General features: G+C 46.3%; 1 protein-coding gene across 1 annotated transcript in view; it reads right to left on the reverse strand.

The window, feature by feature from the left end:
* Nucleotides 1–377: 377 nt before the first annotated feature.
* Nucleotides 378–12,771, reverse strand: part of xkr6b (XK, Kell blood group complex subunit-related family, member 6b) — a 29,356-nt gene continuing 16,962 nt past the window's right edge. The window contains exons 2-3 of the mRNA XM_067242138.1: nucleotides 2,421–2,617; nucleotides 378–1,348 (exon numbers count right to left, since the gene is read on the reverse strand). Of these exons, the coding sequence (XP_067098239.1) occupies nucleotides 378–1,348; nucleotides 2,421–2,617 (1,168 nt within the window). The remainder of the gene's footprint in view (nucleotides 1,349–2,420; nucleotides 2,618–12,771) is intronic.

A 12,771-nucleotide genomic window follows, 5' to 3' on the forward strand; every position in this document is an offset into this window, starting at 1 on the left:
ACTCATACAGTATATACACATTCACACATAGAGCTCCCCAATGAACCAGGGGAGGTTAAATCCTGTTTTGAAAATCTATGTCACATAGGTTAGAATGTATTTTTCTCTTTATGTTTTTTCCAAAATAAACTATGATCATATGTCTATATATATTGTATTGACAGATTCTCGGTTGACAACACACACAAACGTGATCACACTCACATACACACATATACACTCATACACACTTCCAGGATGAAAAATTTAATGATCAAGAGTGAGAGAAAAGCACCAAATGGAGGAGTTTGAATCCAGAGAGAGGAAGAACAGAATGGTATAGAGAGAGTGAGGATGAGCGTGTGTGTGTGTGATAGAGTGAGGGAGACAGAATGCCTTCAAAGGGAGGACTCGTACTGCAGGAGTTCGTAGAGGAGGGGCCCGTCTCTATACCTGATCCCCACCGCGTTGGGGCTGATGTACTGCAGCACGTTTATGGTCCTGCGGAGGCGGCGATCCACAAAGTGAGCGTCCCAGGCCGGGTAGCGCTTCCTGGGCATGTCTATCTTGATGAGCGGCCCCTCTGGCCGGATAGGCCGGCCAGTCGCATCCACTGGCTCCGTAGACCTCACCTGGAACACGGGCAGACACGTGTCTGTGGCTGCATCGTCCGATTCTATGTAGTCCCCAGCAAAGCCCCTAGTAGGGGTGGCCTGGGACCCCCGGGGCCCGGGCGTGGGGGCCATGGGCTCAGCCTCCGGGGGTAGAGGAAGGCCCCACAGCAGCTCGGCACAGCAGGAGCTGGCTAGCACCCTCAGCCGGGGCCCCATAGGGTGCAGAACCCCGTAGTAGAGGACCATGCAGGCCACGCCAGAGGCAAAGCACAGGAAGACCCCGCAGAGCGCAGAGGAGGCGTAGGCGTCGGTGGTGGCCGGGTCGCGGTAGGCATACCAAAGGACGCTCAGCAAGGCGTTCTCCAGCAGCACCACCGTGTAGTAGGCCACCATGCGGTAGCGCGTCCGGCCCTCGCGCACGTTAAACCAGCAGAAGACGTAGACTACGCCCACCACCATGTTGAACAGCACCTCCTCCCACTTGGACATGCAGAAGTCGGTGCCGCCGTGGATCACCCAGAAGGCCATGGCACACCAGTGCAGCACCACAAAGATGCCAAAGTAGAGGTGGAACACGGAAGCGAAGAGGGCAAAGGAGAGCACCCGTGAGGAGATGGTGAACAGGCGCCAGAATAGATGCACTAGGGCACCACGGTAGCTCATACTCTTCTTGTCGTCACGTGAGTCTCGTAGCAGCTTGTGGTAAGAAGCCAACACCCAGGCCAGGGACAGGAGAGAGGATACGGCAGACACACCTGGTGAGGAGGAGAAGGAGATGGGGAGAAGGAGATGGGGAGAAAGAGATGGGGAGAAAGAGATAAGGAAATAGAGAGATAGGGAAAGACAGGATGTAAGAAAAATAGAGACAGGGAGAACAAGAGAGAGAAACAAAGATAGGGACGAGAGAAAGAAGGAGAAAGAAAGGTAGAGACGAGGGTAAAGAAATAGAGACAGAGAAAAAGAAAAGGTGGGGAAGAATCAGACAAAACAATATGTGTAGAGAGAAAGAGAGTGAAGAGGGTGAATTATGCAAGAACATAAAAGCTGTCAATAAGGGCTGAGCGAAAACCTGCAAAGCACCATTACACAATGAAACTGTGGAGCAGATAACAAAATGTACATTTGGTTATTTTAGAACACCACTGCAACTGTCAGCGCGCTTTCATTGTTTTTCACATCGTGAAATATTACTTTAAGCTAAACTAAAATAAGTTTGGGGGCATTCTATAATTTCACATTATGTGTCTAGGTCTAGCAGCTACAATTACTGTTTACTACACCAGTCTTGTTTCCTAAGACAGTCCATGTTGATAGAGACATCAGCATAGCTGTTAGTGCCACCTGCAATGTAAGAAAGGGTTCAGCATTATAGACTGAGCCAGAACATACTACAACTTACTGGAAATACTAAGCTGATGTGGCAGTAGATTCCAGATAGGGAATTTCCTACAAAAATGCAGTTTGTACATTCTAGAAATTCAGTGACATTATGTCTATAGTTGGGTAATGTGTAGAATGCAAGTTGAATTTTAAGAGACTTTCTTCAAAACCAAAGTGGAAAAAGAAATGGTTACCCTGACAAATGCTGTGCAACATCTGAATCACAAAACATATATACTGTATTACTATTAACGGTTAAGTCATTAACCAATAACAGACATGTACATTCAATTAATAAACTTTGACAGAAATGTTATGACAGTAATGTCACAGCAGCTTTGTACTAAACAAAAAAAAACAGATGCATACAAAACAAACAAACAAATAAACATACAAAAACAAGGAAGTAGTAGAGGTCCCAGGCTAGAGCCTTAGGGAACACCTTACATTGCAGCCTCTCAGTCCTGTTCCTCTGAATCATGATGCAGAGCTGCAGCACCAGCTGGGGCGCGCTCTCCAGGAAGGCCTCCAGCAGGCGCAGCATGTTGACGTCTGCATACTCGTACATCATGGCCCAGTAGAATCGACGCTGGTTCTCCTTCTGACGATGGCTCTGAATGCCCAGATACATGGTGCGGATGTACCTGCAAGCAGATTGGAGAGAGGCCACATAAAAGATGATGATATGATCAGGTGATTTTGAGTTGAAGTTCCTGTATGCTTCATTTATAATCTGTGCTTATTGAAGACAAGCGTTTGAAGATTTGGTTTAATGAGTTTGGTCTAAACATATATAGTTAGTTATATATAGTTACAAGTCTATTTGTTGGTAGGCAATTGGTATTATTCATTGCAGCTAATAAAATATCGACATATCATTGTTATCAATGTTCGATCCTTTAATTGTATGGAACATACCTCACACGCATTTGTACATAATTTTCAAGGTGTGAGAATGTAGTCCACTATGTCTACGTAAGGAGCCACACTGGAGTTAAGGAGGGTTTGATTGTGTGGAAAGAGAGCGTTCTGGCTGTGTGAGACAGAGACACAGGCAGCTGTGTGTCAGAGCATCGACTGTCTAAACAGGTTAGATGATCCTATAGTGCCATCGTCCCTCAACCCATTTACTGGAATCTAAGTTATTGACAACCTTTACAATTTCATTTCAGATCTGTCTGTTTTTCATTTGATTTAACATGTAATAAAAGAAGATATCCCTGGGTGAAGACTTTGAGGTGTGGATTCCGAATCATCAATGTAAAGAGCGAGTAAATTGCAGCTCTTTGTTATTGATAAGATCCATGACAGTCCAGTATGGCAGTTCACGACGGAATTTGAACAACTGAAAATCATGACCCTTTTACATCACCGCCTCTTCCTTTCCACGACTATTCAGCAGGTCACATATACTGCATGTGTAATAACACTGAGGCAACACTAGGTGGCTCAGTTAAACAGGTGTCCCAGGGTGTTTTACATTTACATTTAGTCATTTTAGCAGATGCTCTTATCCAGAGCGACTTACAGTAAGTACAGGGACATTCCCCCCGAGGCAAGTAGGGTGAAGTGCCTTGCCCAAGGTCACAACGTCATTTGGCACCTTCAGATTACTAGCCCGATTCCCTAACCGCTCAGCCACCTGACTCCCCTACCTGTTTTGCCTGCCCTCAACGGAGGCATCTGTAATGAGATGGAACACTTGTGCTTACAAACTGTCATAAATAATGGGTTAAAAAGCACTTTGATTTGAATGACTATAAAACTAAAAGTGGTCACCACTGCCTGCTCTGTGGGAGTTCTGCTCCTCATCTGTCCTTGTACTGGTTGTTACCCCATCTCTACTTCTACCCCTTCTGCCCCACTTTGCTTCAGCTGGCACACTCAAGCGGCACACTCACACTGCAAACGATAGTGATCGCCACTTCATGCACATCAGGCCCGTAACGGAAACACATGAGGCCCCCCCGCAGAATAAGCCTGAGAGCCCCCCCCCCCCCCTATACTTAAGCACTTTTTCTACTTTTTTTTTGTAGTTTCAGTCCATTTCAATGTTGTCAGCTTGATAGGAAGTCAATAAAGGAGCAAGGTTAATTTTCCTGGCTCTTGGAAAGGAGGCTCTGTTAACGCTAGGAAGCACAACACAGACACAGAGCAGTACAGCTGTCAAAGTATAGGCTAACGTTAGCTACGTGGTACAGTAATGTTAGCTATAGCAAACATTACAATACCTCTCTCTTCTGGCAGATGAGTGCATCCTTCACCAGCTGGTCGAAAAAGAAATTTGTAATTTTGGGAAGTTTGGCATTTAATTCAGAAATTTTCTGTTTTGAATGCCGCTTTTGGGCACCGCTTTTAAATGTGCGTTTCATTTTTCGTACGCTACGCTACAGTTAGCTACCTATTTGCAGCGGGCTCGCCGGTCTGTGTGACCATCTGACCTACTTCGTCATGTCACTTACCTAGCTAACAAAGAAAGCACAATTAAATATACTTTCCTTTATTTTTATATCAACTCTGGAAACACAGACAAGACAATAAGACATCCCATGTAATTCAAATGTTATAAAAAATGTAAAAAAAACGGGGGGCCTGCCACGCGAGGCCCCCCGTTAGCTCAATCTTTGCGGGCCTGATTCATATTACGCCCTGTGTGTACTCGCTTCTCTCATGTGGCGGGGTATTGCTAGCACTTGTGTAACAGTCCCACTCTGTGTTATTGTAGAAAAACGTGGCACTACAGCTCCGTCACCTGGCTGTGATAATGATGCCATCTGCTGTGTCAACATTCATTCACTGTTAAGGCCATGTCTTGAGGTTCCTATAGGCCAATGTGCCACCACTCTGGTGAGCCAGGGAACAAGAAAAATACTGAAGTGCAGAAATGCATGACCTGTTAGTCAGGGACCTGTGGAGGGGAAGAGCCATGGAACAATACAACGGAGAACAAGGTCAAAAACTAAAGGACCAGCAAATCAGGGAAGGGAAACCCCACAGAATGAAAGAACAGGTGAAACAAACAGAGACAGAACCAGAGAACTGGGCGGTGCAGCGATCAAAGAACTACCACCAACTTTTAAGGGACAGGGCACATTCTTGTGCTTAGTGAAATGTAATGTGCAGCTCAGTGCTTTGATATGGCTAATTAAGATCTCAATCATTGTTGGGGTTGAGGTTGTTGTTGAAACATAATCCTGAAGCCGGCAATTATACAGACAACGAGCAGCCAACAAAGTGGTGTAGACATTGCTGTGGGCCGTGGATCATCTTTACTGTGTCTTTGAAAACGTTAGCAGGCTACTGTGAAACCTCTCTGGGAGACACTCCAGAGGAAAACAAAGATACAAATAAAAAAAACAGAGGGACTGCAGACGAAACGATCCCTAGCTTTAATGCTCACTATGCCAAAGCACAACAGTACAGTAGGTGACTATACGCTGTTAACCCCACTCTGCCCTTTCCAAAATACAATCATTGGGAGATCCACGCTAGTTAAATTGGTTTACAGTCCCTCCTAGTTGGGAGCTGCACCATTGTGTGGGGGGTTGGTCTGTGGGGGAGCTATCGGACTGGGCTGACAGAGTGTCCAAATAAATCTACCACTTGATGTGAAAGCAGTCAGCCGAGGACAATGGCATAGCAAGGACAGGAATAGCCTGGCCAGTAGCCCTAGCAAAACAAACGGTCAGACTGGGATTCTAAATCCAAGGCCTTAAAGCGTGACACTCATTTGGACCTAACCCAACTTCAAAAAGTGATTGTTAGTGCTTGGAGGCTGTAGAATGCAAGGCTGACATCTTTGTTAGTGTTTTGTCTGGCTTAAGAATTCAGCTGTTGAATGTTAAGTGCTTGTTTGTTATGTTGGATGTTAAATGTGATCAGGTAAGGCTCAAATCATTCATCTTATTTTGGGGGTAAATTGTTTGTGGTAGAACACTGACATACCCTATGTTCTTAGATATTTCACTTTAAAACAACATACTCTGTAATAATCTGAATTCAAACTTGATATGGTCTAAACAAAAAGTAATATAACTTCAATAATTTTGTCTGGCTAGAGATATGAAGCAAGGGAAAGATAAACCATCTTCACTGACTTGACAGTACAGTACCTCTGTACTGTCAAGGGTACATATAATACACAGTACATACATGTAATATGTCTTCTACACACACTTTTTTTGACTACTCAGATGGGGTGAGGCATGTGTAAAGATTTTGGTATGAAGACTTTGTCTTTTACTTTGGCTATTCAGTTGCTCAATTAGCTAACCTCCAGAGACAGCTAGAGTTTCCCACTAGGGGAAGAGGGAGGCTGTGAGGAGAAAGGAACCGATGTGTCGCTATTAAAGTAGTTGGGAGGTCACTCCTGAATTCAACAGGCCATATACCCCAGCACCCCCCCCCCCACACACACACACACACACACATACACACACACACACACACACACACACAAATGCACACATAGGTAAGGCTTAATGTGTGGACTGCTACTAGGGTTCAAGGTCTCAGTAATAGCTTCAAGATAATAAACAACTGTATTGTCGATATACTCAACAGTTAATAAAACATTTAGGACTATCCTTCACTCAGAACTACAGTGAGGATGATTATTGGGTTTAGTGAAAATCTGTCACCACAACTTGGAAGCTCATTTACACTTGTGGTAGAACCAAAGCCAGTGTTCTCACAAAATCTTTTGTTTGCAGTCGGGTTAGGTTGTGGATTGGGGGAGTGACTATGGTCTTAAGGGGATGTTAGCGTGAGCCAAGGAATGCTGTCTCAGGACTTTTGGGAGAAGAATATGGAGAACGAGATGGAACATTTAGGGATCAATAGCTTAGGCCTTGGAGAAGAACCACCATATCCAGAGGTAAAGTCTGGCATTCTGTGACATTTTCAGTCTGACTGGTAAATGTCAGCTGGAACAAGACAACCTCACTTTTCACACTAATTGCCATGCCACAGAAACCTGGAAAAGGTTTATAAACTTCTCATTTGGCCAGATGTTCAAGTGAACATTCTGGATGGTACACTACACTCGCACTTTACAATAATGGCTTCCCCGGTCCATGTTCCAGCAGGAACAGGAAGATGTTTTCCTGTTGGTTGCCATAAGGATGGCACATTGTACTACATACAGTGAAGTCAGAGTAACAGTAGACATTTTGATGTTCTTCTCAGTGTTTCTTCTCATTTTAAATCCTTAAAATGTTTGCAAAAAAAATATTGTTTATGAGGTGAGTTAAGAGAAAAAGATTCAAATGACCATCATATCCCTAACTCCACTACCTATGGGATGTATTTTTTCAAGCCCAAAAACAATAATAATTCATGAATTACCACTAATAATATTTATTTAATCTGTTTATCAGTGATGATATTCACTAGTCCGTGTCACTGTTAACACATTGGAATGACACCCTGTTTCAGATGTTCTTGTTTTTCTGTTCCCCTACAGTTTCAGAAATAGCAATCCAACAGTTTTGGTCACACCACTGTCAGACAAATTTGAATTCCACTCTATCACGCTTTCTAACAGTGACATGGTCACTGTTAGAAACAGCCTACACACAGTTCTCTCTCTCTCTGTCTCTGTCTCAGTCTCTCTCTCTCTCTCTCTCTCTCTCTCTCTCTCTCTCTCTCTCTCTCTCTCTCTCTCTCTCACACACACACACACACACACACACACACTGTGAATAACACTACCACTGTGCTACATTAGTTTTCCATGAAAACACACACAGTGTCGTGTCATCATAATGGACACTCTCATTCAAACTCATCAAATCACCCTAACTACCAGCCCCAACCCTTCTTACCCTGCTCCCTCCCTCCCTCCCTCCCTCCCTCCCTCCCTCCCTCCCTCCCTCCCTCCCTCCCTCCCTCCCTCCCTCCCTCCCTCCCTCCCTCCCTCCCTCCCTCCCTCCCTCCCTCCCTCCCTCCCTCCCTCCCTCCCTCCCTCCCCCCCTCCCCCCCTCCCTCCCTCCCTCCCTCCCTCTCCACAACTCATGGCTCCTCCCTCTCCACAACTCATGGCTCCCCATGAACTATTTGTGGCAAGATCATAGCCATAGCTCACGCCTCGTTAACCAGTGTGCGCATGGCCTAACAGCTCACCATCACGCTGGTCAACAGTTTGGCACCATGGCTGGGACAACCTCTCCCTTGACGACCTCACTTCAGCAACACTTGGACAGCCTCTTAATTACTTATAAGATATCCTGTAACATGTATTGATGAGAAACCAAACAAATGATACTTTCTTTTTGTTCTAAAAAGGCACAGACTTTTGTATTTTACAAAGATTACTGTCTCGTAAATGAGTAATACGTGGTATTTTGGTAAGTGAAAATTATAATTCGGTGTAAGGAATTTTTGTTAGATGAAATCTGTGGAAATTGCTTATAAAAATGTGCACAAATTATGCATCATTAATAAAATCCAATACATTTTTTGTTTAATATTGTTTGATACAGATACACAGGATGTTTCTTTATAGACGACTAGAAGGTATGATCTTTGAAGGCTACACACACACAAACACACACAATCAGTGTGTGGTTGACCGCCTGGTCAAGTCTTCTCCTCCCTCTCCTCCAAATACATTGACCGATGAGTCATTCGGTCAGCTTTACACTAATCCCTCGAGTGGGCGGAGGGTGCACCACACACAAAAAAACAGACATACTTTCTCTCTCACACACATACACACACCACACACAAATATTCTTATTTATAAAATAATAATTCATACATTCATACCACACACAAAAACTTAACAGGATTAGCTCGCATCTGAGGCAGACCTGAGTGGGTTAGGGTTCACCTGCTCACATATCTTGTCATAAGCTGATTCATCAAGGGATCTCAGACAAGATCTCACCCAGGCAGAGAAGATCCTCGGGCCTGACTTCATGGTGTTTCTTTCAAAGAAGATCCCCTGTCTTGGGAGCCTCAGTGCTCTCAGTGCAAACCAAAAATACTATGAGGGTTGTTATGTAGTGTTCCTATATTTGTGTTTGTGTGTGCGTATGTGCAGCATGGGTGTGTGTGTGTGTGTGTCAGAAAAAGATAAAAATATTGAGAGAATGAGCGTGTGTGAGTGTATGTCAGAGAGAGAGAGAGAGAGAGAGAAAGAGAGAAAAAGGCAGACAGAGAACGTGTGTGTGTGTGAGTGAGTGACTGGCATGTGGAGGTGGCTGTAACAATCAGATGAGTCATTTTTGAAGTCGCTGCGGAGGCGAGGTGGGACCTCTCTCACATGGGGTCCCGTTAGAGGCACCTTGGCTGCCAACCAGATCTGAAACACACACACACCAACCACAGGCCTGCACACACACGTTTTCCCCTGTGGGGAAGAATCCAATTTCTCTAGACCTTTGGTGCTTTCCTTCCCTTCCGTCTGTCCTCTGCCTGCCTGCCTGGCAGGGTGTGGGGGTTCGGTGTTACAGACTCTTGTTTTCTTATGTAGCAACTCAAACACAACCCTCTTTCACCCCTCCCTCCCTCCCTTCCTTCCTTCCTTCCTTCCTTCCTTCCTTCCTTCCTTCCTTCCTTCCTTCCTTCCTCCCTCCCTCCCTCCCTCCCTCCCTCCCTCCCTCCCTCCCTCCCTCCCTCCCTCCCTCCCTCCCTCCCTCCCTCCCTCCCTCCTTCCTTCCTTCCTTCCTTCCTTCCTTCCTTCCTTCCCTCCCTCCCTCCCTCCCTCCCTCCCTCCCTCCCTCCCTCCCTCCCTCCCTCCCTCCCTCCCTCCCTCCCTCCCTCCCTCCCTCCTTCCTTCCTTCCTTCCTTCCCTCCCTCCCTCCCTCCCTCCCTCCCTCCCTCCCTCCCTCCTTCCCTCCCTCCCTCCCTCCCTCCCTCCCTCCCTCCCTCCCTCCTTCCTTCCTTCCTTCCTTCCTCCCTCCCTCCCTCCCTCCCTCCCTCCCTCCCTCCCTCCCTCCCTCCCTCCCTCCCTCCACAGTATCCGTCTCTGCAACTGCCTCTCGTTCTCCCCTCTCCATTCCAACCTTCTTTTTTCCATCCCACAGGAAAATACGCCAGCGTATCCTGCTCCCAGCTAGATTGATTTCCAGTGCAAGTAAACATGGCACGAGCTGTGGCTTCATCATCTGTTCATCTGTCTCCCTCTGCAGTGGGTACGTCTCTCTGGTATCTCTTTCACTTGTGTCTCTGGTAGCCCTGTCTCTTATTTCTCTGTAGTATGTCCCCTGGTATCTCTCGTCTCTCTGTCTGTGTAGACTCTCTAGTCTCTCTTTTTCTATCTGTTTCTCTGGGCTCTCTGGTTTCTCTTGTCTCTCTGGCTTATGTATCTAATCTCTCTGTCGCTAGTCTCCTACAGCATTTGGCAGGATGAGAATACTAGAGAAAGTGTGTAGTGATAGCTAGGGGCCCCTCTGTCCTGCTCTGCCAATCATTGGAACATGTAGAATAAACGCCCGTCATAGTTAATGGGATTCAGCCTTGGTTGGCATAGTTGCAGTCGTCAAAGAGAATGGGAAAAGCTGCCTATTTATTTACGTAAATGTGGACCTTTTTCATTAAATTATGACCAAGTTGTATTGGTCATGTTAGGGTCGGTGGATGGTTATTTAACGTATGACATCATCGGGGCTGCAGCTAGTGAAGCCTGAGAGGTTGTGTGTCTGAGTAGCCCACAACAGCCTTTCCATGAGGAAACGGGAAGCACCTTGTAATACAAATAAATAAATAACCATATACACTACCTATGTGACTGGTCATGGAGGAATATCAACTTCTGTGTCCACACAAACGTTATCGCCTTTTTTAGTTCAAGCAACATAACAAAATGTCAGAGTGATTTTTTTCTCTCCAGTTAATGCGAGAGCCATCTCTCTGTGGTGCTGCAGAGGATGACGCTCCATCAGAACCAGAGGCATGGCGGGATCCTGAGCCGAGGACGAGCGACACGACGACATGACGAGCACCGTGGCAACGCTGCGCTTCGCCTCGTCAGTTTTCTGTGTCTGTGTCTACCGCTTGGACTAAACTACCTCTGACACCCCTACAAAATATTATCACCGTTATCATAACACGCCATAAATACACGTCAATTAACACCGTCTGTAACAAAAAGTGATTTAGTATAGATGCGAATGCCACCAGAATTACCATATTCTAGATTAATTATCCAATGGAATTTAAATCAGTTCAATAATATGCAATTTTAGAAATGGAGAAATATGCAAATGAATATCTAAGTACTGTTCAGCTTTCAGGCAAAGCAATGCAAATCACTGTCACATGACTTTGCATAATTGAATTGGCTTCAGAGCAAACTATTCAGTTGTCAGTGATGTTGCCTTTTTCATGTGGCGTCGCAAAAAAGCCATTTCACATCACACGTCTGTGCATGGAACACACACGCTGGAACACCCCCAGCATGTAGCGAGCAGTCTACATCCCCTCCCTCCCTCCCTCCCTCCCTCCCTCCCTCCCTCCCTCCCTCCCTCCCTCCCTCCCTCCCTCCCTCCCTCCCTCCCTCCCTCCTCTCCCTCCCTCCCTCCCTCCCTCCCTCCCTCCCTCTGTCTTTCTCTTTTTTCTCTCTCTCTCTGCATGGCTATGGTCGTTTGTCACCATTAGCAACGGTGCTCAGGTAGCGCTACATGGAGCCACGCTCACGTGACCATGAGGTCACCACTTTGAGGAGGGACGTGTGATGAGTGACGCAGGGTCCACACCAGGCTGTCCACACATGGACACGAGCTCCAGGCTCAGCAGGCAACCCTGGTGAGTTTAGGGGCCGTTTGCAGATAATGAAGTAGCGGGGACGATAAGGAGAAGCAGATAGAGAATCTGCTCCAAGGAAGACATTCAGATAAGGGATGTTGATGATAGCTGGGCTGGGTCTCAGCAGTTATCAGCATGCCTGGCAGACCAGTATTCAGTCAATCAAGATGAGAGGCCTGACACCTTGACAAACCTCTGATAGCCAGTCCATTAACCCAACCTAGGACTGGGCAGACAGAGTAGAGGGCAGTTGGTTGGTTGTATGTGTGTGTGTGTGTGTGTGTGCGTGTGTGTGTGTGTGTGGAGAGGGGTGGTAGGAGTGGTGGTGAAGTAACACAGCTTTTCTGCTAGGTTAGTTAATGGAGTTATTGATGACATTGATTTCTCACCTCCCTCCCAACATACACACACCCCCCCCCCACACACACACACACACTCCAAGCCCCTGTCTTCACTCCCCTCTCTGAGCAGGTTGAGATCCAAAGGCTTATATGTAAAAGAAAAATAGCAATTACCAGCGCATGGATGTGGAACAAGCTGGACATAATTATCATTAACCATGTTACTGTACTGATACTGACTGGACACATTTGACTGGGCACGTTTGGCAGGCCTGGTTGTAGCCACACAGTGCTACGTTCCACCTGCCTCCAGAACAAGGTCCCGTCCGCCTGCCTGCTCAGCCAGCCTCATGGTGGTCACTGAGGAACACCAGAACTTCCTGTCTGCCAGGAGGAAACAGGACGTGGGTAATTGTGTAGAAACACCACCCTTTTCAGTATCTTACCTGGTTTGTTTTCCCCTAGCCAATGGGCAGGCCTTGGTTTTGCCAAAAACCTCTTCCAAGACTCCAGTTGGGCGTAAAGGCTGGCCTGTGCCAAGGGTGGCTTCTGCCAGTCAATGAGCTGCTTACAATACATCATAGCATCATGCTAACCAGTTAGAAAACACATTCTCATACTTACGCTCTCATCCATGTTTGTAAAAGTCATTTGGGGCATGACTTGCCTGGCTGGTTTAGAAAAAAGGCCGTAGGCTTGTAGTAGCA

Source organism: Osmerus mordax, chromosome 8, assembly GCF_038355195.1.
Source record: "Osmerus mordax isolate fOsmMor3 chromosome 8, fOsmMor3.pri, whole genome shotgun sequence".
Lineage (NCBI taxonomy): Eukaryota > Metazoa > Chordata > Actinopteri > Osmeriformes > Osmeridae > Osmerus > Osmerus mordax.